At 39.1% G+C, this 23,209-nt stretch overlaps 1 protein-coding gene across 2 annotated transcripts in view; it reads left to right on the forward strand.

Moving 5' to 3' along the window:
• Positions 1-23,209, forward strand: part of LOC140246236 (uncharacterized) — a 263,015-nt gene that overhangs the window by 233,213 nt on the left and 6,593 nt on the right. For both annotated transcript variants that reach the window (XM_072325692.1, XM_072325693.1), the window contains 6 exons: positions 4,900-5,061; positions 12,592-12,706; positions 19,414-19,588; positions 21,208-21,353; positions 21,847-21,963; positions 22,751-22,847. In XM_072325692.1, the coding sequence (XP_072181793.1) occupies positions 4,900-5,061; positions 12,592-12,706; positions 19,414-19,588; positions 21,208-21,353; positions 21,847-21,963; positions 22,751-22,847 (812 nt within the window). The remainder of the gene's footprint in view (positions 1-4,899; positions 5,062-12,591; positions 12,707-19,413; positions 19,589-21,207; positions 21,354-21,846; positions 21,964-22,750; positions 22,848-23,209) is intronic.

The raw sequence follows: 23,209 nt of genomic DNA on the forward strand, positions 1-23,209 counted from the left end.
CGAACATCTAAAAAGAGAGCAGAGAACATCCATGCCAGCTGCTTTGTTGCTGCTTCCCATGTGATTTGAATTTATGCAGTCACCTGCATTCAAATATTAATTTCAACATTTTCATTATAGTTTTTGTAATCATATTCCAGGAATTGCAACAAATCCCCCCCCCCCCCCCAACTTCTCTCTGGAAAAGAAAATTGAATAAATGTGGTATATTACTTTTTCCTTTCCTTGTATTCAGGAAGATATCCAATGCTGTCGTCATGTTAGTGTCCCTGTTTTGTGGACAAAGTCAAGGTCATATTTGGCGTAGTAGGTTTGAAGGATTTGCACGACCCAGATACGTGAACTCAGGGACCTTCGGTATGCTCGGGGTTACTGTCATAGAACTTGAACGTAGGAGATCGATTGTACAGGAAATCAGTTTGACGTCATGTAAAATGTCCCCTGCAGTGGATGCATACACAACAGACCAAGAGTACAGGGAAAAGCCAATGGTCAGTCCAAGCAGAACTTCAAAATGCTGACTAAATACATCTTTGCATGCAGTATCATATCTTAGGAATGTACCGAGATCCAGGGTGGAGTTTCTTAATTAAAGCGGACTTATCGATGCTGCAGTAAACGTCTTATCAGATAAGAGTCTGTCTAGTCCGGCAGAGAACAAGTGCTCGTAAAAACTGAGATTAATTCCACACCATATAAAACTTGCGACATATTCTGCGGCTTTTACTGTGGCTTTAACCATACAAGGAAGGTAGCCTGTTAACTCTTCATGTGCCATGGTGTAAACCCCCTGTGTGCCACATTATTCTTGAGACTACAATGCAGGCATGCATTGAGAGAACATTCTGTTTTTCGCTTCCATGTAACTGTTTATAGATATTTGTTACGCTGGACATGCAATTAGCAAAGTTGTGGAGAAAATTCTAAGCATTGCTTTGATGTAAATTTTATGACAAGTCTATGATAATTTTGCTTTCAAATGACCACAAGCTGCAGTATTGTTTTGGCATGACTTTAACACACAAAACAGTGACAGAAACTTCAAATTTACTTGAAAATTCTACAGGGGACACTGTTTGATATTCAATCACCACACAATGCACGATACCTGTGTGAGGAAGTAAATCGCAAGTAAAGCTTTCTTTGTATTGTGGTGTTTGGCGAATCTATCGATCGGTTTTGCCAGGTTTGTGTGTTTGAGAAAAATATGCGAACTTGGCACGCCATCGACTGAGTAGGGCGTTTGAACATGGCACATAATGAGTTAAAGGTCTTGTTTACCTTTGGGAGCAGTGATTTAAAAAATGTTCGAGATACACCATGTATCACATTTGATGCATATGTGTAGGTCTGTTGTACCAAAAAACATCCTACCATATACAATTTTGACAATAAAGCATAAAATATAAGGAGATATCAGTATTTTTCTCAGTAAACCATAACTGTAAACGGTTTAGTCCCGAAACATTTTTATCATAACTATTGTTCACATTTTGTGTATTTAACAATACTTAACACCGATTATACAGATTCAACTTTTTGCAGTGGCTGTTTCTATCCCTAGCTCACATTTTATAACTATTTTAAAGCTCTAATGCTGGGTTTTTGTTTCATCTGCAAATGGTAAATTATGCCCTTAAAGGACAAGTTGACCTTAATATACACGTGGATTGAGAGAATGCAGCAATATTAGTATAACACATCAGTGAAAGTTTTTAAGGAAAATTGGACAATCCATGCAAAAGTTATGAATGTTTGAAGTTTCAGTGCCGCCATTGCTTGATGAGAAAACTGCTACAGCTTATGATGTCTCATATGTCGAACGATATGTGTCAAATGATGTAGAGAAAATATAAAGAAAATTCAAAATATTTTCACTTTTTCTCGCATAATTCAAGGACAAGTTCACTATATCATCTAACTTCTAGCAGTGCTGAAATAAGTTGCTACAATGCACTGGGGTGACATATTGCAAATCAGATTCTAAAGTTGTGTACTGCAGCTGCACTATGGAACTCAAAGGGATATCTCTAAATTTTGGTTTGTTTGTTTGTTTGGCTTTTGCCCCTACACTACAGCCTCTTGATTTTGGAGACTTTGTTGTTATTTGAGATGAGGCAAAAATATGTCTAAACAAATAACCAGACGAGGGCAGACTAGGGTTGGATGATTAAGTTGAAAAACAGAAATGAAAACGAAATCAAATTAAAAAGCCACACACTTTCAAACAATTTGGTAAGTAAGAATTGGTCTACCTGCGTGCGGAGGAGGGTAGGGGATGGAAGAGGGGAGAATATTCACTTCCGCAATCACAGGGATGGACACGCATAGCAACCGTGATATCCTGCCAACATTCACAAGCACTTCCCCTTTGGCATAGCTGGCAAGTGAACGCAGTATCCGATGTCAGCGCAGTGCCGCAATAATATATGTTCTCTGGCTCTTTCTACAGAGTGTAATTAACGCATGCCTCGAGAAATGAAGGCCTTGTGCTATAGATGTAGACCATTGATACTGAAGCAATTATATGTCGCTAGTTTACATTTATGAGAAGGTCCCCCAAGTTTTTCTAGTTGTGCATTGGCTAGGATTTACAATAGATGATTGCCAAGCTTTAAATGTTTAAAGTGCTAGACAATTAAAAACAAAATTAATCTGTAAGGCATTGTGTATACCATATTTCACCAAAGTTTACTTGAGATTGCATAGGGTGCCACATTATAAAATTTTTGCTAACAGTATCTTTGGGTATTATTGGTGACAACTGTTGTAAGTATTCTCTAAAAATTGTCTATAAACATTACAGTGACTTCATGATATAATGAATGAAAAAAGAGTCAATCTATGTGATTGAATTTCAACCTGCACACCATAGGCCTGTTTGAATGTGTAGCATATTTATGGTTACAGAGGGAGTCTCAAGCTACACTATGAATTGTATTCCCTTCAGATTAACAGATGATGTTGAAACATAAATCAATAAATTAGGGAGTATCTTTCAGAAATGATTAGCATTAGCTGTAAACTGTAAATGAAAGTAAAGCCCCACCTTCCAATCTTTTCGTAGCATCTCAAGTACAGCTGAACGCATTAAGTGACATCACTATTAAAAGACAAACTCCATTCAAATACTGAATTTCATCATGACACAAACATTTAACACTCCCCACACACTTACTGTACACGCCCATACACTACATTTTTCCCTGAGTAATGGTCTCAGAAATGAATGTTTTCCACAAAAAAAAAGAAAAGAAAAAAGAGCTGCGACAGTGAAAGTAATCTTGCATGAGATCTTGCTTATCTAGCCAGATTCCACATCCAAGACCAATCTCTTTTGCTATAATAGCTTAGGCCAGTTTCGTGTCGTGGTTAACATGATTCATTTCTATCACTTGGAGGTTTTTGCCAGTGATCGGTCAGATAAAATATGAATGGATATCAAAGAACATTTTGTTGGCTAATTAGTCATTCCAAGATCACTTTACTGTGAGGGGGGTGGTCATAGGCAATCTCTGATAATGTGAGATGATCAAGGGAGAACTCCTGCAATAAACCTACCAGGTTAGGTGTACTTTTTTTTTTTTTAAATCAGTGATTGTGAAAGCCTTGTTAACCACATTTCAGATGTCTAGTTCCTGGGCTGCCAACAACAATATTGGTTGCCGAATTATTCATGACAAAGTAGAGAAACTGCTCAAGACAGATTGTATTCCAGCAGTGGCAGCAATGCATCCTTCAGAATAGTTGTTCTGGATTCTTAACATCTGCATTGTAGTTGTTTATGGTTCATTAGGGTATTAGAACAAGGAAGTTTGACCGATTAGTAGCATAACACTTTACAAAACCATAGTTTCATATCATAATGTGTGAACATGAGATCAGCATGAGATATAATAAATATGTATCCATGTTTAGCAATGGAAAGCAGACTTGCCTCTTTTATGCATAATTCTTCTATTCATTGATTGTAGTCATAGAAGGAATAAAATACTATACTGTCAGGATATCAAAGGGATGACACTCCTGTGAGTTTTTAAAAGTCTTCTTGGGCTTGTAGGGCTAGTATTTGTTGCTTGTCAAGAATGTATGAGGACTACTGAATGTTTGTAGACATGAAAGAAGAAGCATGTTTTTACCTCCTTGTCTTATCAATTACAGATAGAGTCACATTTGATTGATATATGTTTGCACAGATGTAAAGATTAATATTCATGTCTGTAGACTGTATCTGAACAGATATCAGGTGCTGTATCATCAATTTTCCCTTAATTTTTGAAATCATTTAAAAGTGATATTTGTGATGAAATGACTTCTTAATTCTTTATTTCCTAAAGTTAATATGATTGATTTGTATGTTTTTAAGTCTCAGAGGACTGCAATAGCACAGTGTCTTTTATTCGAACTTTCATTTTGGTATGCTAAAACATGCATTTTCCACAGACACCTGCCCTTGTATACTTGGGACTACAGTCTCCGACGGGTTAAGGGTTTTTTGACATCTCATTAGTTGAAATATTGCAAGTTAGCATACCCAGTTAATGGGTAACCACAACGATATTGTTTTGAGCACAGTTATAGCCTTCTTGGGAGAGGTTGATGTGGTAAGTATTTAAACAATATTAACAGCTTCTACCAGTCTATGAATGTCTATGGAGTAATGTTTTCTCGTACAAAAATTGTAAAATTATGATCAAAGCAGTATCACTGTGGCTGGCTTCAGACATAGCAGGGCTGTATTTATCATTATCGTTACTCTGATGAACAATTCTGTTAATTTTTAAAAACATTGTAATTACCCTCATGTGTTGAAGCAATTTAATCCCGTCTTCCATCTTTCCACCTTTCACCGAATTCCTCCTCATTTGCATTTCCCCCCGTTATTTCCACAAACAACAGGAAACCAGAGAAAGGCATCAAGTTCTTGATCGAGAACCGGTTCATTGAGAATTCACCGCAGGACGTGGCCCGCTTCCTCCTCAAGCGAACGGGCTTCAGCAAGCAGAAGATTGGCGAGTACTTGGGCAACCTTCAGAAGGCATTCAACATGATGGTGCTAGAGTGAGTATATAAGACATAAATTTTCATGTCCATGAAACTTTGGCAAACCTAGCGAGGAGCCCAGATTCATGAAAGTAAAATGCACACAATTTTTATTTTTTTTTTTTGTCTGCACAATGCATCAAATGCCAGTCGCCAATTTGCGAAAGTTTCGTGCCACAAAACAGGCCGTCGGCTGAAATTCGCGAAAGTTTCATGCCACCAATGTTTTTAGTTTTACGGTATTGTAATTCCTGTAAATTAAATGTAGTGATGGCCAGTTGTTATTATTACCATATTTCCCTATTTTATCCCTCTTCTCCTCCCTGTGAACATATTTCCTCCATTTTAGCATACATTTTTGTTTTCCCTTCATAAAAAGATCTTTTTGTAGGCCCCATCATAGGATAAATGTTCATTTTCAGGGTCAGGAGTTATATGTATCACATTATGACAACTCATCTTGTAGAAACACATAGAAGTCTACTGTACACAAGAATGCCTTTCTTTTCATCATCGTTAGTTCCTTTTGAAACTGGGAATATGTTGAAGACATCATTCTCCAAATAGAATTTTGTAAGTAAGTTTTCTAATTGATTAAAAAGTGATGAAGTATGGAAAAAAAAAGAATCAATGCCGCCCACTGGCAAGAAGAGAGAGCCCATATCACCCACTGAGAGCCTAGTTGCCAAACAGGATATTTGGGGCACATCGTGCCAAATGAAACAAATTCTCCATACAGCAATATCAAGAGGGGGGAGTGTCAAGTACTAATGATAAGAAATATTTGAACAAATCATGAGCTAATTTAGCAGAGCACAGCATTAATGCAGGCAAGGAACATGCCATTCACTGAGCTATAGAGCTCGCATTTTATCACTGTATGTGTTTTAATGTGTGTGTTATGTGTGCTGAAGGATACAGCTCACTTTTGGATACGCAGAGGTTTCCTCCAATTTCACTTGAAACCGTGCCTGATGCCGAATTAGTGCTGGCCAGAAGTTGGCAGGACTTGTGAGGCCCCTCAGAAGGAAATACTGCCAGTAGCCATGGGGGAAAAAAATGCTAATTCTTTATTGATAATTTTGTGATGCACCAATGAGGTTTAAAAACAAACAAACAAACATATAAGTTTAATTACACAAAAGCAAAAGGAGTTGCCTTTATGGCATAGTACAATTTTGGAGTGAAACCACACAACTTTATAATCCTTGAATCAGTATCAGAAGCTCATTGTTGACTAAATTATGTATGCTATATCACTTTGAAATTGAAGCATCATATGCGACCTTCAGACATAATTCACTTCTTATTCCAGTGAGTCATTCTGTTTGTTAACAAAATGAAATCAAAGCGATGCTTGGCCAATTGTGAAACTAAACACCAGTGATCACACCCATTTACAACAACAACAACCCCCCCCCCCAAAAAAAAAAAGGAAAGAAAAGAAAAGAAGAAATGGAAAATGGGTGAAATCACACTCAAGTCCAGAAGTGGATCGGTGCCAACCTGTTGTTCCAATTTTTGATAAGTCTGCCCGGGATCAAGAAAATGACTTGGGAAATCAGTGGGTAGAGAGATACCAAAATTCCCCTAAATCGTTTCCTTTGTCATGGGTCCTGTGGTGACATACAATCCTACTGGAGGAAACCCACTCCTCCCCAGAGCTACAAACATAAAGACTGATGCAAAAAAGCAAAGTAAAACAGCACAACACATTATCTACTTGGCCCAGTGTCCTAAAAATATCTATTACCAAAACTGAAAAACACAAGGGATTCAGTGATACACTTTGCCGTCTTGTGACCGGAATCTTCTTTTCTACCGTGAGATTACAACTGCTGGTTGCTTTACACTCGGACAGAACCAATGGAAGACTCAAGGAGGCTGAGGAGGTGCGAAAAGCAATGAAATTAAGTGATTTGTAGGTTTGGTCATTTCACATATTTATCTTGAGACAGGATCACATTGGCATAACCCTTTTAGCACTAGTATGATGGAAAATTGTTGGTTCTGGCGAAAGGAAGCAACATTTTGTGTATGTCATAGTTGTTTTGAGAATACAAAAGTACCAATATACTGTACTTCCAAAGTTAACACTATCATGCATATATGCAAATGTCATTAAAGGTCAAAGACACCTCCCTGTCCCTTCATGTAGACCTTTAAGAGGAAAAACAAACAAACAAACAACAGTCTGATATCTCTCAATATCCTCAGTTTTGTGTGAAGTAATCCAATGAAGGTTTGAACACAGGTTTTGAGGGAGCATTGAGTAAGGTGTGAGTCCGAGGCAGCTATTAATAATAGAAGGCATGTATTTGGGGAGAAATCTTTTGAAATTTGTTCATAAATGGTGAAAGATGCAGTCCACGCAAGTCCCATTTAAAAAAAATAAAATAAAAAAAAATAAAAAATCCAGTATGGGTAAAACTAGCCATAAAGAACAAAACAAAACATAACAAAGAAATAACACATGCACACACAGACACATCAGAATACGGGTACAAGCAAAAGTGAAGTCTTACTAAGGGATGTGTACGATAACAGACTTTATTGGTGTCTAAGGCAGCGTAGTGTGAGTAGGACGTTAAACCTCAGCCTCCTCATCATGCCACTGACGTAGTTACAACAAACAGGTTGTCTGAGGGAATTAGTGAATAATCACACCAAAATGGAAACGCAAGACATCGGAATAATGAGTAAGATTTCTTCTTTTTTTTTTTTAAGTTCTTTTTCAAAACAGATGTTTATACTCTATCTCATCATAGAACTGGAAACACATGATTATTTATAAATAGAAGCGTGATGTCGTATGTGGCGTCATTGTGATGTTAAGTTGGTATTTTTATTTAAAGACCACCATATAGTGAAGGAGATTTTACATCTGAGAAGGCTTCCTGGTGTATAGTACTTTGACTGCAGAGGATGTTTATTTTTCTCCCTTTTGTATTCCTGCGGGAGAACCGAATGTATGAGAAATGATACAGCCGTGATATTCCATTGCATGTTGTGAATAGCAACAATCTTACAAACAATCTCTCGACTTTTCTCTGTCTCTTGGTATGAATTTCTCTGAATTTGCTTTGAAATATCTCACTTCACCCACTCAGCGGGACTTCCATCGAAAGCTTTCATTCAAGATATAGAAAGCAGGATATGGCAGAAATGTATACGACATTTTAGGTGCTAAAAAATCTGAACTCAACATTTCAAATGGTCTCACCAGTAATCATAAGAGTGTGTTATGTATAGCTTATCTCTGGTACTTGTAGAGGCGGTGTGAACGTGCATAAGGTCCAAGCAGGAAGTTTGGAGGTAGATTGATTGCGTGTAGGAAATACAAACTCTTCCGGTGTGCATGGAGAGGGGGGGGGGGGGGGTCTATCCACTCCAATGACTCATCATTTTAGGCATTGATGGGGGGGGGGGGGCAGGGGGAAGTAGGATAGAGGAAAGTCCCTGCTAGGGATGAAACAGACAGGAAAGATGGCTTGGAATAATCAAAGGACTAAACTTACTGGAAATCACGTTGCCCAGAGTTTTGTTTGTGGGCTAATAAATTGCATTCTAACCGTGCATGCCAGACACTGCTCAGTTGTACGAAAAGTTGCGGAAAGAAGTTCGAGGGAATATTAATACAATATGAGCAGTACAAAAAGCAATAGTAATGTCAGATCTAATCAGCTGTGGTTGATGAGGATAAATTACTTTACAAAATCTACATCATTTTGTTCTTCTTCGTTTTTTGTACCCAGGTAGACTGGAATTTCTGTGTGGTAAAAGCATTGATTTCCTTTGAGGGCATCTCATTCAACTTTTGAGCAGGAAAAAAAAACAAAAAAAAAAACATGCAAGTACCAGAACTAAAGTGTAAGAAGTTAGTCTGTCTCCTTGGATATGAGACTCAGAAGACATTGAATCATTTGTGTATACTAGTTTTATATATACAAAATGGAAATTTACTTTACTTAGTTTACAAAATTTAGTTTTATTTGTATGATAAATGAAAATTTAGTTTACTTTGTTCACAAAATTTAGTTTTATTAGTTTTATATATATATATATATAATAAATTGAAATTGAAATATCTTACACATGTGCCAAAGGAGAATTATTTAGAGGTGTTAGAGGTCTATATCTAAACACGGGCTGGCTACATTGGGCACCATTTTGAGTCACATGCCATAAAGCAAGCATCCATCGTGTGTGGCATGGTCACCTGACCTCGGACTCTCTTATCTCGAATTCACCGTCTGTCCTCGAATGAAGAGATGACCCTACAAGCATTTTGGACATAACGCTGTGATCTGTTGTAGACAACATTCCATGTACCCTGTCTTGTCGCCCTCACTTTATTTCCACCACAACTGTATGTCACTAGCTTCTTTGTTACGGTTCTAGCAAAACTGCCGATGTACCCGAAGGTTATGCGGTCAGATGCACACAGCACACGTTTTGGTACATATAAGGGCTTTTTACACTTGCAAATTTTTGCTTAGTCCCGTACCAACGGTGGTGCTAAGGGGGGGCCTTAACCCCACCGTTGGTACCGGACTTTCCTTAGCCCACTTTCTGTTTACACTTGTTTTTGCCAAAGTGGGCTAGCCCCACCGATAATCCCGTACTATCTGGCCCTGCAAAATAGCAGGGTTAGCACCGCAATTGCGGTGCCAAGCAAGCGAGTGCAAAACAGAACGAAAAAATAATCCGGGGCTAAGCGACAGAGACGAAGTCCGACCCCCCACTGACCAATCAGAAACGAGGTAATCAAGTGCTGCCAGTGCGTGCGTGTACTTGTACAGTGCACAGCGTAATCATGAATATTCATGTGGTTTGGAAAGTACAAGACTAAGAAATACGAGTGTAAAAAGGTCAATTTTCTCCTTAGCCCAGGACAAGAGCTTAGTGCGGGATTTATTGGCGAGTGTAAAAAGCTGAAAAAATTGGTACGGGACTAACGATAGTCCCTGGGTCAGAGAAAGTACGGGGTTAAGAAACACAAGTGTAAAAAGGGCTATAATTTAGGAAACATTACAGTTCAACAGTTATGTAACTGCAGAGATAAAGACACAAAAGGAGCAAACTTTCTTCCTGTTAGCCACGCATATTGTATAATAGGCTTTGTAATCAGCTGAATTTGATTTCCTTTTGTGCCTGGAGCTGAGGATATATTTTTGTTTGATTTTGGCTGCGTTTATCTAACTTGAGAGAGCGAATCACGTTTCAAAAAACGTGTTTGGAATGGTGTTTGCAATTGTTGTTAGAGACGCGATTCTTGGGGTGCTGCGTTTATCTACCCATCATCAAATTGTGATACGACTGTTGTCACTGTGCAGCTGCTTTGCGCATTTCGACCCGAGAAGCAGAGGTAAACTGAGGCCCGTATCATAACCTGCAGGTTGCATACTGTATGGAAGGTGACCTTGGCAGCTCGGAGATATAAACATGTTTCAAAATAGCATTGCGTTTAATAATTCTCAGAAAGGTGTTTTGTGGTCTCAAATGCATTTCAAAATAGCCCTTAAATTGCATTGCAAAGTGATGTTTCTATAAAGGGTGGGTTTATCCAAAAATTTTCTGAGGCAGAATCAGGCATTTTTGCGCATTTTGGGGCATTGTGGGGCATTTTTGGGCGATATAAATGCAACTGTTTATAAAACGCATTTAGGCTGTACTATTACGGTTGTACTATTTATGCACAATGAAATATATGCAAATGACAGTACTTTCTGTCAGATCATACTATTGCTAAGTGAATGATTACAGACCTTTCAAGAAAGCAGGGTAAAGCTTGACTCATTTAGACATAATACCTAAATTGTTAACGCTTTCATATCCCTATTGCCAGTGATGTAAGCCGTATTGCTTGAGCACAGCATGACATCATTGCCGTTCATAATTATTCAACATCTTGCCTTGTACGTAGTCTGCAAATTACACACAGTGCCCCATGAAGCAACCACATGAAACTGCATGCTGTGCAAATTTCCTGCCCATTCTTCATTGCGACTTTGGTCTGGCAGCGCCGTTATGATGAGATTTGATTTGTGGGAGAAGTGTGTATTTGTAGCCCGTAAACAGATCGAAGCAGACTTCCCCCTTGCCCTGGTCCAAGTGCCAATTCTCCCACGGCCTTTTAGCACTAAAAGCTGCCTGTGAGTGCAGCTGTGCCATCACACTGAGGAACGGGCGAGGTCATGGCCACAGGCTTTCCTGTGGCTGACATCTGTCACAGTTTGTCCATCTGTGCGCAACATGTTTTCCTATGCATGGGACTACATGTAGGAATACAAGTGGTTCAGAGATTACTGTCACACTCTCTGCTGCTGTCAAAAGCTGGTGATTGATGATCAACAATCGTAGCCGCACCCTGCATATAATCGCTTATTTTTTAGGTGCAACATGTGTCAAAATTTTACAGTCGTATCAAAAGGTAACCCAGCAGCAAGCCAACCATTGCATGTTTTCTAATCTAAACAGCTTCTATAATGGAAAGGGAATACACTTTTTACCTGTGGCTGAAGATGTATATATATATATATATATATATATTTTTTTTTTTTTTTTTTTTGGCTCATTGCCATGAACACTATGTGGCTTCATGCATAAAAATAAGTTTTAGAGTGCTATGTGGCAGTTCATTCTGCAACTTAATTGTCCATCATCTCATGATTAAATGTGTATTTCGAGGAATCATTCAAATTTGCACTGAAAGGTACAGTAGACAAAGACTTCAGTGAAATCCTTGGGAGATTAGTTCGAGCCTGTACAGAGTACTGTAAAGCGAGAAATATTCACAGCATGAAATTTACATGAATTGGAGCCGACAGCCTCTCTCGCGGTACAGAATTTTCACGAATTTGCCACTGGCATTCAGTTCACATAGAGTACACAAAAACTTTTGCAAGCATTTTAATTTTTTAGAATCTTGGCTCTCGCAAAATTCACAAAAATTAAAATGCACACGAAAATTTCTGGTTTTACAGTAGTTGCAGTCATTTCCAAAATCCTGCTAAATTTCCCATAAGATTTTATAATTATAAAAAATACATTACATAATACATTAATGAAAATTACTCAGTGATTAAAGTGATGAAATAAGTGATTTTTATTTCTTTAATTCTTTACGGTAGCACTAACATTTACTTAACTCTTTCTCAAAGCTTTCTAGTAGTATGGACCCAGCAATGTTTGAGTTTTTTGCTTTTATTTTTCTCACAAATCCCATATTACCAGGGTATGTGTGTGTGGTTGATGTGTAATCATCCCATGAGAAAATTTATACATTCAGGCAGCTTTTATCAAAATAAACTTTGTAACCAGAACCACACATTGGTTTAGACTATGGGGTATTCCCCCCCCCCCCCCTTGTATTTTGACTAAAAATGAGCTGATTATTAAAGCTTGTAGCCTGTTCTTATCACTTGACAGTGTTTTCATTTCCAGGGCACTGTGTAGTCCTGGGAGTTGATGTTGCCTTGTGATATTAGGATCATCTTTCTTTTACTTGGATCGTATAACCATTTTCCATAAATTATTCACCATCAGGTGTTTTGTGGAGGCCATGGACTTCAAAGGGATGAACATAGATGAGGCGCTGAGGAAGTTCCAGATGTCCTTCTTGCTTCCGGGAGAGGCGCAAAAGATTGAGAGATTGATGGAGGTGAGCTCAAATACATTCGCGAACATTTTCTGAATCTGATTTTTTTTTATCTTAGTGGAAGAAATAAAAACTGTGACAAAATTTGTAGGTGAAATCATCCTTTATTGATATATTCAAATTTCTAGATGTTTCCCCCCCCCCCCCCACCTCTTTTCCTGGCCTGGTAATGAACTGTTGGATACTTATCTGTTCTTATTGAATTTGGTTGAATACTTGGAATCTACAAGTTACTGTTATGGCAGGCAAACCTTAGGCCAACCTACCTGGTTTACTAGAAACATCCTGTGGTTTAGCTGATGTGGTATCAAGAAATTTGAATATAATCATACAGTTGTACATGTAAACCAGTCTGTCGACTCCCAAGTAATCTCTGCCTTTTGAGCCAGAAATGGCAGATGACCCTTCCCCCCACCCCATATGTGCAAGAGATGAAAATGAATGGTGTGCATATGCTAAATAATGCCCTGTTTCAATTAAATGTTGCAGATTGTATTTGTTTTGTGCTTTTGTTTTTTATTTCATATTTTATCGTCAGTTGTGTTTTCCCTTATTTGTCCTTGTCTTCCCCTCCTCAACCTTTGTCATTCTTCTTGCCAATCTTGTCATATTGTTGGTCATCTAAATTAAAGTAAATCTGTATCAAAGTAGTTCATTTTAATAAACATGGCTCATCTACACATTACACAATGACTCTCATCCAATTTCTTCCATGTCATTATGGAGATGACGCATTCTTTTTGTTTGAGGTTGGCCAGCACCCATGTCATGTGTAGGGTCGTCCCGATGATGCCTCGTTTGAATCGTGGTGGTTGAATCATCCCAGTCTTGTGATGCCGTGGTGGGGGGAGAAAGGAATGGCTTGATAATCTCTGTCGTCTCCCCGTGGTATCACTCATCGTGTGGCTGCTGATCTGCCCAGGGTGCGCCGTGGTGTGCGTTCAATGTGCTACTTTTTCCCTGTTGATAGGGGCAGCTATAAACTGGTGTACTGTGTGCCACTTGCACATAAGCAGAGGGTATGATGAAGGTGAATGACCTGATGAACATGTCTCCATCACGTCATTACCCTATATCAGCAGACAGGCGTTGATTTTGAAACATGGACTAGGTCTAGAGTGACCTTGAAAATTGGCAAAATCACTCCTCGACAATGACATGCATAACAAGAGTGATATAGTTACACTTGGTTTAAAAACTGCCACAAAAAAAACAAAAAAAATTGTGAAATCATCCCCTTGTTTCATTTCATATGAATTTTGAGTTTCATGTTTATTGGATAGTTTGCTGTACTATGCTGAACAGACACACTAAAGTAGATTTTGGTTTGTCTGTATGTGTTCGTGGCATGGACGAGCATGCTTTGGAGTGTTCAGCCAAATAAACAAATCAAGTAAGAGCTGCAATAATAAAGATAGACATTGCGTCCATAATCCAGCTTAGGGAATGCCTCATCGCTTATGATTATGGCATTTTCCTAATCCTTGGTTTAACCCTGTGGCTACCATACTGTCTGTGAGAGCCACTCTCGACTGTGGTTTGCCCAGCTGTTTGGGCCGGAGAGCGGATCAACGGGGGTTAACAAGGGGCGTCGCCAGATGGAGCGATAGGGGCGAAAGAATCGGCCCTAATCCTCAGTGTCACTCGGCTCAACTCCTACTCCTCCTCGTCGTCGGGGCTGATCCTTATCCCCCGTCCTTCCCATCATGCCGTGCTCCATGAGAGGCTGCACTGCGTGCAAGGTTACCTCGAGTGTGAGATCTCGTACTTTGGCCCGCCTTGGGTCGACCACGGGCTGACGCTTCCTGCAGATTGAAGGTTCTTCACTGCTCTTAACGTTGACTCCGCAGTGCTTTCCTTGCTCTACTTTCCGCCTCGGATAATTGAAAAAAAAAAGAACAACTGTATTCTTGGAAAGACATAAAGGCTTGATTTTGATTAAATTTCTGTAAATTTTGTCAAGGATAGAAAAGAATTGTAGACCCAGCAACAGAAGTACCAAAGGGGACTTGTTTGCTTTTGTGTTGTGGTGCCATTGCCATATACAGTTAAGTTAAAACAAACAAACAAATATACAAACAAACAAACCCAGCTTTAGTGGTTCAAAATAGTACTAAAATGAGAGTTAGGGATAGAAACGACCAATGTAAAACTGTTAATCAATATTGTCAATGTTAAGTATTGTTAAATATACAAAATGTGAACAATAGCTTCATCAATTGTTTTTTTTTTCTAGAGTTAATGTCTACAGTTATGGTTTATTGAGAAAATTAGTGATATTATGTTATATTTGCGGCTTTTATTGCAAAATTTTTATTGGGTAGGATGTTTTGTGATACAACTGAATTATACATACTACAGCTGTCACCTGTGTGCATCAAATGTTAAAACTCAAACATTTTTAATCACTGCTTCCAATAGTAAATAGTGGCTTTAATATGATCCACAGGGAGAAAAGAGAAAAGCAGAAAAGGGGACAGATGGGGGAGACATGACATCAGCCAGACTATTAAATTTCCAGAAAACAATTCAGGATATCTGCCTATTCTGGGGAAGCAGTTAAATACCGTGGCTGTTTTATATATGCCGGTAGGCCAGCAAAGGAGTTCGAATATGCAGATGAATGTACTATTCATTGCGGAACTTGTTTCTGCACCACGAGATAGAGGTGAAAAGGTGTGGTAGAAGGGGGTAGGTGTGTGATTTTTATTACAGGAATTTGCTGCAGTTTAGAGTTTGTTTTGTTATTGTAGAAGCAGGTCAAATTTTACTCCACTGATTTGTTTTCAAACAACTGTAGTTATCTATCATATTGTAAGTCATAGTGGGAATTTAGGCAGATTTAAGAGCCTCACTATTGAGAATTAAATTGTATTGTTTGCACCCACTACAGTAGTATTTGGGCTCTGGATGTGTGTGATCATATTAAAGTGTACAGAGATTGGATTGCACACATTCAGGTAGTATGGTCATTTGGTGATTTCATGACCGCTTTATAGATGTGTGTCTTGATAGTCAGATAGTCAGGCATTTCACAAATGCATTTGCGGTGTGCAAGATGCTTGTAAGGAATGGTAATATTGTGAAATTTTCACGCTCTCTGTGCTTTGCTTCTATGTTGTACTCAGCCCGTGCCTTGAAACTCACAGCCACCGAAAGTTTGCCAACAAAAGTGCAGGTTGTGGTTGCCTCATATCTAAATGCAGGAGGTTTGCGTCAGTGTTGTTGTTCAAACAGGGAACAAATCAGGATGTATTACGCAATAAAAACAGTCCTGCACGATTCCGTTCCACCGTTGTACAATTGTACATCCAAACAGGAATGTCTCCACCGCGAGGACTGGGTTTCCTGTGTGCACCATGTCAAAATGATATTTTTTTTTTTCCGTTCAATTAAATTTTCCAAAACTTACTCTACACCCAGTGGTAAAAAAAGGGGGATTTTTTTTTTTTCATATCCTGTCTGTTCCTAAATCAAAAAGGTACACTCTCAATCATGTCTAAGCAGGAATTTTCAATGTTTTATTTAATGGTTGACCATAGCATGACCAGTTGCTTTGTAATCAGGCATGCTCTAGAAACTTATCTGATGTAGACATTGCTTTCTCTTTGGAGACAACTTTGTAGAATTGAAAGTAGAAATTTGTTGTATTACCCATCCTGTTTTTTATAGGCCCCATTTTGTGTATTTGGGGAAAAAAGAATGAATTACCAAAATGTTCGCCTCTAATATGGCTCTTGGCATGGGACTGCTGCCGTACGACATGTAGATATAAAAAAAAAATAAATAAATAAATAAAAGATCTGGATGGTTGTGTGTCATTTTGATTGTTTGGGATGAAATGTTAGACATACCAGAGCTCACCTACCATACCCTCAACACAGTGCATGTAAATGGCATTGTTATTACATGCGAAATTCTAAACATGATATGAGGGTAAAATTTTGCAAACTTCAGCGGGCCCGTCTAATGCAACATTCATGTCCACGTCTTCAGAGCTGATCCATCGTGCGTCACACGTATCACTGCAGACAAGACGAAATGTTGAATTCCAAGTTGCGACAGTGAAGTTTTTGAGATTCGGGTCGCCACATCTCGCATTCCGGGCCACGCACTGTGCTTGATATTGTATGCAGGTGAGGCTGGACAGTTTATAAAGCTGTGGGCCATTAAGGAGAACATAATATGCATGTTCAGACCAAGTCGGGATGCTTTCCAGCTTGCGTTTGATGAGTTGCCCACTGGGGAAAAGTAAATTTTCCCTGATGGTGGGCACATGGGAGTGATTTATGATATTGTGAAGAAGGCAAAGTTCAAGCGAATCAGACATTTTTGTTCGACATTGTAACCCACACGTAGCTCTTCTTGAAAATCTGACGCTTCCGTGAACAGAGCAGTGAATGTTATGATGACCATAAAAGAAGAGGCAGTGTCACAGCCATTGTCATATTGTCACTCTTCACCGTATTGGGATGAAATTATTCCTAAGCAGGTTTGTTTTGGGGGAAAATGAGTATGGAGAAAAATCATAGCGTGTTACAGGGAAACTGAGAGTGAAAAAGTTATAGCGCAGACGGCCCGCTGTGAGCTTAGTGCCAACGGCTGACAGGAACCGATCATATTTTGGCAAGGAAACGGGCGTAGATGCAGCTCTCCGCTCATTGCCATGGCTGTGTGTAGAGACATATACAGAAGAGATTGTGATGCAATACGAAACTGTATCGGCCTTGATGAGCTTCAGACTGGGTTTATCGAGCCCTGAGCAATAACAATATTTTTCTCCTCATACCAACGAGCCCTTGTAGATTGGTCAGACAAGAACTTGTTAGCACATGTTCCATGCTAACCAAGGACGTTGTGTTAATATTAGTGTAATTGGCAAACTTGAATTGTGTAGTTTCCCAATCTAACTTTGAAAGCTTGCGTCGAAGTTTGTCAAACATTCAAACAGGTTTTAGACCAGACAGAATTCATACTCTGTGCTTTAATATGCAGTACCGTATTCTTATGTACTTCATTCGTGTGAACTCTTTGCATTCACCCTTAAATACTGCTTTTTTGTCAGTGTTTCAAAATGCATCACAGTGTTAATTTCTGGCCCTGAAGATTTAATTGCCCCTTTCCTGTCTGTGTGGATCTCGCACATCTATGAGGCTCAACATCATCATTCTAGCTATTAGCAGCCACTTAGCTGCCAGAAAAGACTACAAAAAGTCATGGCAAGCAAGGCATGGCAGATGTTTAGTGCTGGAAAGTTTACTGTATCAGTTCAGTAGACCAAAGGGCATATGGCTTAGATCCAGCTGTTTTGTCTGTACCTACCATGGTTGCATCATTTTCAAGTGGGCTTTAACTCACTTAGTCCTAGACACAACATCTCTCTGGTACAATGTATGTGCTTTATCTGTGTATGTGTGTTTTTTTTTTTCAATCATTTATTATTATTATTCAATCTTAGTCTTTCACAAGGTAGACTTGGAGTATAGAATTCTTTTTCATATGAGCTCTTTGTTCTCTTTGCACAATTGTCTGTTTCAATAGTAGAAGTTTCAAATAAATCTCTTAATCATTGAAATGTATAAATGATTCTTAATTTGGCAACACATGTTTAGAACAACAGGATTCATGTGTCTCTCTTAAATATTTGTACATTTTGGCCTAATTTTGTGCAGATTTAATGGATTCAACCAGTTCCATAATCTTTCCCACAATATTAAAGCTAAGCATTGAAACATAGAGTTGCCAATTTGAGGATGAGTTAGATGATGATTTCTGTCGTAATATTAAAATTCCCCTCAGACACGATGGGTTGATCCCAGGGTCCAAGGTTAGTTGATTGAATGATTGCAGTGTATAGTCTCTGGATGAGTGGTAGGCCTACACTTGAACACATGATCCTTTGTTATGGCACGCATGGCAAGTGAAACTGGGCCATCATGATCCCCGCTGAATGTCCGTCACTCACGTATTGAAACAAATCTCGGCGGCCATCATTGCTCTCCGACCACTCACTGATCATGGGATGGGTAGGTCATACTGGGAGTGTACACACGTAGGTTGGTGAATGGATCTTATTAGCCCATCATTTCCTTGACAACCAGAAGTAGAATCACACGTATTTACCTTACCATGGATACACCAACACAATCTATCTCGTCTTTTTTTTTAAGGCATCTATGTGACTTTGTGAAATAGGTTTGTTGTTTTTTGCCCCATCTCAATGCACAATTGATATATTTCAGTGATGTTTTCCAAATGTGTTCACGATTTGTTGATGATGTCTACTCCATGGTTCCCGTGGCAACCATCCCTACTTGTCCTGAGAATTTCTGAAGTTAGACCAACCAAGCAATGATGAAGTCATGTAATTTGGACTTTCTTAAAAAGAAAAACAACAACAACAACAACAAAATGGTGGTGGTTTTATGCTCTCTTGTCCTATGATATTCAGTTGCCATGCAAAATCAGGAAGAATACCAATCAGTATTACTCACAAAAGATCTTTGGACTTGCATTTTGTGGGGATGAACCTAAATATTGTCATCTGTCTTCACTCTTCCTCTATGAACTCAAACTGAATTCTCCAGGAGAAACAACATATGTCACTCCGAAGTATGTAAAGCAAACAAATACATCTGTCTGATTGTCCGTCATCTTTTACTCATCTTTTAATATGATCTGCATTTTTTTCTCTTTCTCTACCTCTGTAGGCATTTTCCAAGAGGTACTGCTACTGTAACTCGGAGTTTGTCAGTCAGTTCCACAACATGGACACCATCTTCATCCTCTCCTTCGCCATCATCATGCTGACGACGGACCTCCACAACCCCAACGTCAAGCCGGAGCGCAAGATGAAGCTCCAGGACTTTGTCAAGAATCTCAGCGGTGAGGAGGCGCTGGAGACAGACATGGGTGGACAGACAGACAAACACACACACATACATACAAACATGCACAGGGACCTGCTAATACAAAACAAAGTGCACTTTGTTAATCAACCTTTTTAATCATGACAAGATATGGCGACTTCCCATAGAGTTTGTACATAGCACGCCCAGATCCCATATGCAAAGGATTGCAATTTTCACAAGGTCTACATTGTATGTCAATAATTTTGGTTATTGAGATGAAAATATAACTGTCTTGGTTGACATTTCTTTTACCAGGCACTGATAGACAGTAAAACATCCAACTAATTACATGTGCAGACACAAAACTGCACAAAATTAAAAGTCCTAGGAAGTTTAGGACCGCAATGTATGTCGAGAATCTTTAGCAGTTCTGAAATGGAAGTGGTAAGACAGACAGATGGACACTGCACATAAGGACACAAAACACACACACATAAAGAAAACAAGATGCGAACAGGAATGGAAATTGGTCAGTGACTCTGTCTATAAACACAGCTGAAAGAGAAAGAGATGTGTGTGTATAATTCAAAAAAGGAAAGAGAAATGATTTTCATGGCGCTCTGATGAGGAAGTCTATGTGAGAAAAAGAAAAACCATGGTATTCGAGGTCACTGCATCGTTCGAATGCATTCTGCTGCTGGGATTGTTGCATTAGTCACCGTAGATCATTCACAAACAGTTCGTTGGGGAAATGTTGTGCCAACATTCACATCGAAACTAGAGCTGTAGTGCTGTCCTGGGTAAGGAGATATGCGAGGAGCTTGTAACGATACGAAACCACAACACTGTTTAACCGTCGTGTAATCATTATCATCTCGGTACAGAATACTGTATGATGGGGGAAAAGGGTCAACACTTTCATGTCGTGCTATGAAACTTTCTCACTCATTTTATTAGTGAGATAATAAAAGTGCGTTTTGAAGTGGCATAGTTCAGTTCATGATCATCCTTGATAAAGCTATCATCACGTATTAGATAACTTTTAAATGTTTTGTTTTCATTTTTTTTTTCTCCTCTCCAATGTACTAAGTTACATATTCAACTAAGCGTTGATACAAGATGTTGGTCTCAACTGTTAAAACAAACTTTGGGAGGTAGAGATTCGTGGTTGTGTCATATTTTCTCTACATAAATGATTATACATTACCATATCACTATTACCCATAAATCCTAAGCATGTTTTTCGTATGACAGTTTCAGAAATTATTTCATATCAGAGTAGTTCATGATCAGATGGACCATCACAAAAATGAAAGTCTACCACTTTTAACATTTCTGCGACAAACCAGTTGAAGCTCAGCACGCAGATTAGCTACTGTATAGCTCCCTCTAGTGAGCAAGGAAGAACAGATTCACATCTAGACTGCATGAACACCAAGAAATCTAGTTTTTGCAGTTTACCTATGACTGTCATCCACTGCTGTCCCCACATTGAAAGAGAAAATAAGTTTGCTGGAGATCTATAACAACCCTAGCGAGAACTGACTGATGACTTGTTAACCAATTGGTCGTACCAGAAACATTCATGAATTTGAATATATTTCTTTGATATTTAGAAAAACATATTTTTTTTTTTTTATTCACCATAAATAGGCATTGATGATGAGCATGACCTGGACCCCGAACTCTTACAAGGCATCTACGAGAGGATCAAGAAGAAGTCCTTTCAGCCGGGAGAGGATCATGTGACAGCAGTACGCAAGCTGGAGCAGAACATCGTCGGCGAGAAGCCGTTCCCGGTGAGTCCATTGCCCCCACCCTCGTTTGAAATCAGCCAGACTGGCTTTCTTGACTCCAGTGTGTGCAATTTGCCTGGACCAGTTGGCATACAACACGGCCAGCCAGCTAGCAGTATGTCGGATTAGCAAGCAGGGACATGAAGCCAGACGGACTGTGAATCCAGTGTAGAAAAACAAACAAAAAAGCTGCCTTGCTCACTGTCATCCTTGTATGATGTTTTTCTATGGTTTCTCTATGCCATTTTGTGCATCTTAAGTTCCAGCGCAAGTCTCGTAAAGATTAAAACTGAATGTTGCTTGCAGAAGACATTAAGCAAACATTCTTAGTTAATAAGTACATTGAGAATAGATAACCACCCTGCCTTCCCTTTCTATCAGTAGACATGATTATGACAACAGTAAAAACAAAACAAAACAAACCAAAACAACAACAACAACAAAAACACACTGGTATCATGGCAATTTTTCCTTTCACCCATTGTATTCCATCTAGCTGGCGGAGCCGCACCGCAGGCTGGTCAGCTCCTGCAGTCTCCTGGAAGTGAACGACCCCACCAAGAAGGACAAGAAACACATACGAGAGGTCTTCCTACTCAACGACATGATTCTGGTGGGTAGAATACAGAGGAGCTGTCGTCTTTTTGTCTTTCCAGTGTTTATGAGCTCTGGTTTGGGTTAACGACCGTCGTAATGGATTTTCACAGCTTTTGCTGCTGTAGATTTTACATATTTTGTATGGAAAGGCTTGTCTGGAGAATTTTTTTTGTGTGTGTGAGCGTCATTATGTTACTATGACACACAGATTATTCTAAAGCTCTTTCTCATCCATACTTTCTTTCTGAAGACTCGGAGCAGACTCTCCGTCTCTTTGATGTCTGTTTCGATGGCTGTTGTAAAGTTGAGCTTCGCAATATGATATGTTATAATACTTGCCTTCACTCATAACTGCTGCCATATAGCGAAATGTTATACGGTTTAGCCATATTGTAGTGTCTTTCATGTGTGCAACAGGGAGCCTGTGGTTTGTTGGTGAATCTCTAGTATGACTAGTGGGAGCCATTTGTGTTCATTATTGATAAGTTTTTAAATTCCCTTCTCTCTCCCACCCCCATGCAAATAAGTAATTTGAGAACCAACAGCAGACATTTAACAATTTTTGCAACCTCTGTCTCATAATCACAACAGTTGTTTTGTTTTGATTTCCATATTTCAGCTCAGTCTGTATTTGATATTTTGAAAACCCAACATAAGCAGAAAATAATATAGAGTGCAGTAAATATTATAGCCAGTAGCATATCAAGTCTTTGGGTACATGTGATAGGTGTAGTCAGCTGCCATGGGGACTGATAAAATCTAAATGGTCCGACTGATGTGATTTGAATGGATTGACTTTGCAGGTGACCAAGTTGTACAAGAAGAAGACGGGTGCCATCTTGGGCTACAAACATAAGGTGTCTCTCCAGGGGGCTACGGTTCTCGAGTTCTCCTCTCAACGTGAGTGCAACACGACAAATGACCCAAGAAAACTTACTTCGCACAGCTAAGTGGTTGCTTGACTGACTTACTGAACAACTACTGTATTCAGATTAGATGACCAACTATTCAGACTAGATGACCAACTGTCTAGCTGAAGGACTGACCAACTTAACTGATTATATGATGGTCTGGCTGACCAACCATCTGACTAGAGTGGCTTTATACTGACTAATTGACCGACTAACCAGAGGCTGACATAGTGACTACCTGAGTAAACAACTAATGAACCAGCTAGTTGACCCAATGACTGACATATTTGCAGACTGATTTGGGATTGTCGTTGTTGTTGGTGGTGGTGGTGTCATTGTTGTTTGATCAGG

The sequence above is a fragment of the Diadema setosum genome, chromosome 2 (assembly GCF_964275005.1).
Source record: "Diadema setosum chromosome 2, eeDiaSeto1, whole genome shotgun sequence".
NCBI lineage: Eukaryota > Metazoa > Echinodermata > Echinoidea > Diadematoida > Diadematidae > Diadema > Diadema setosum.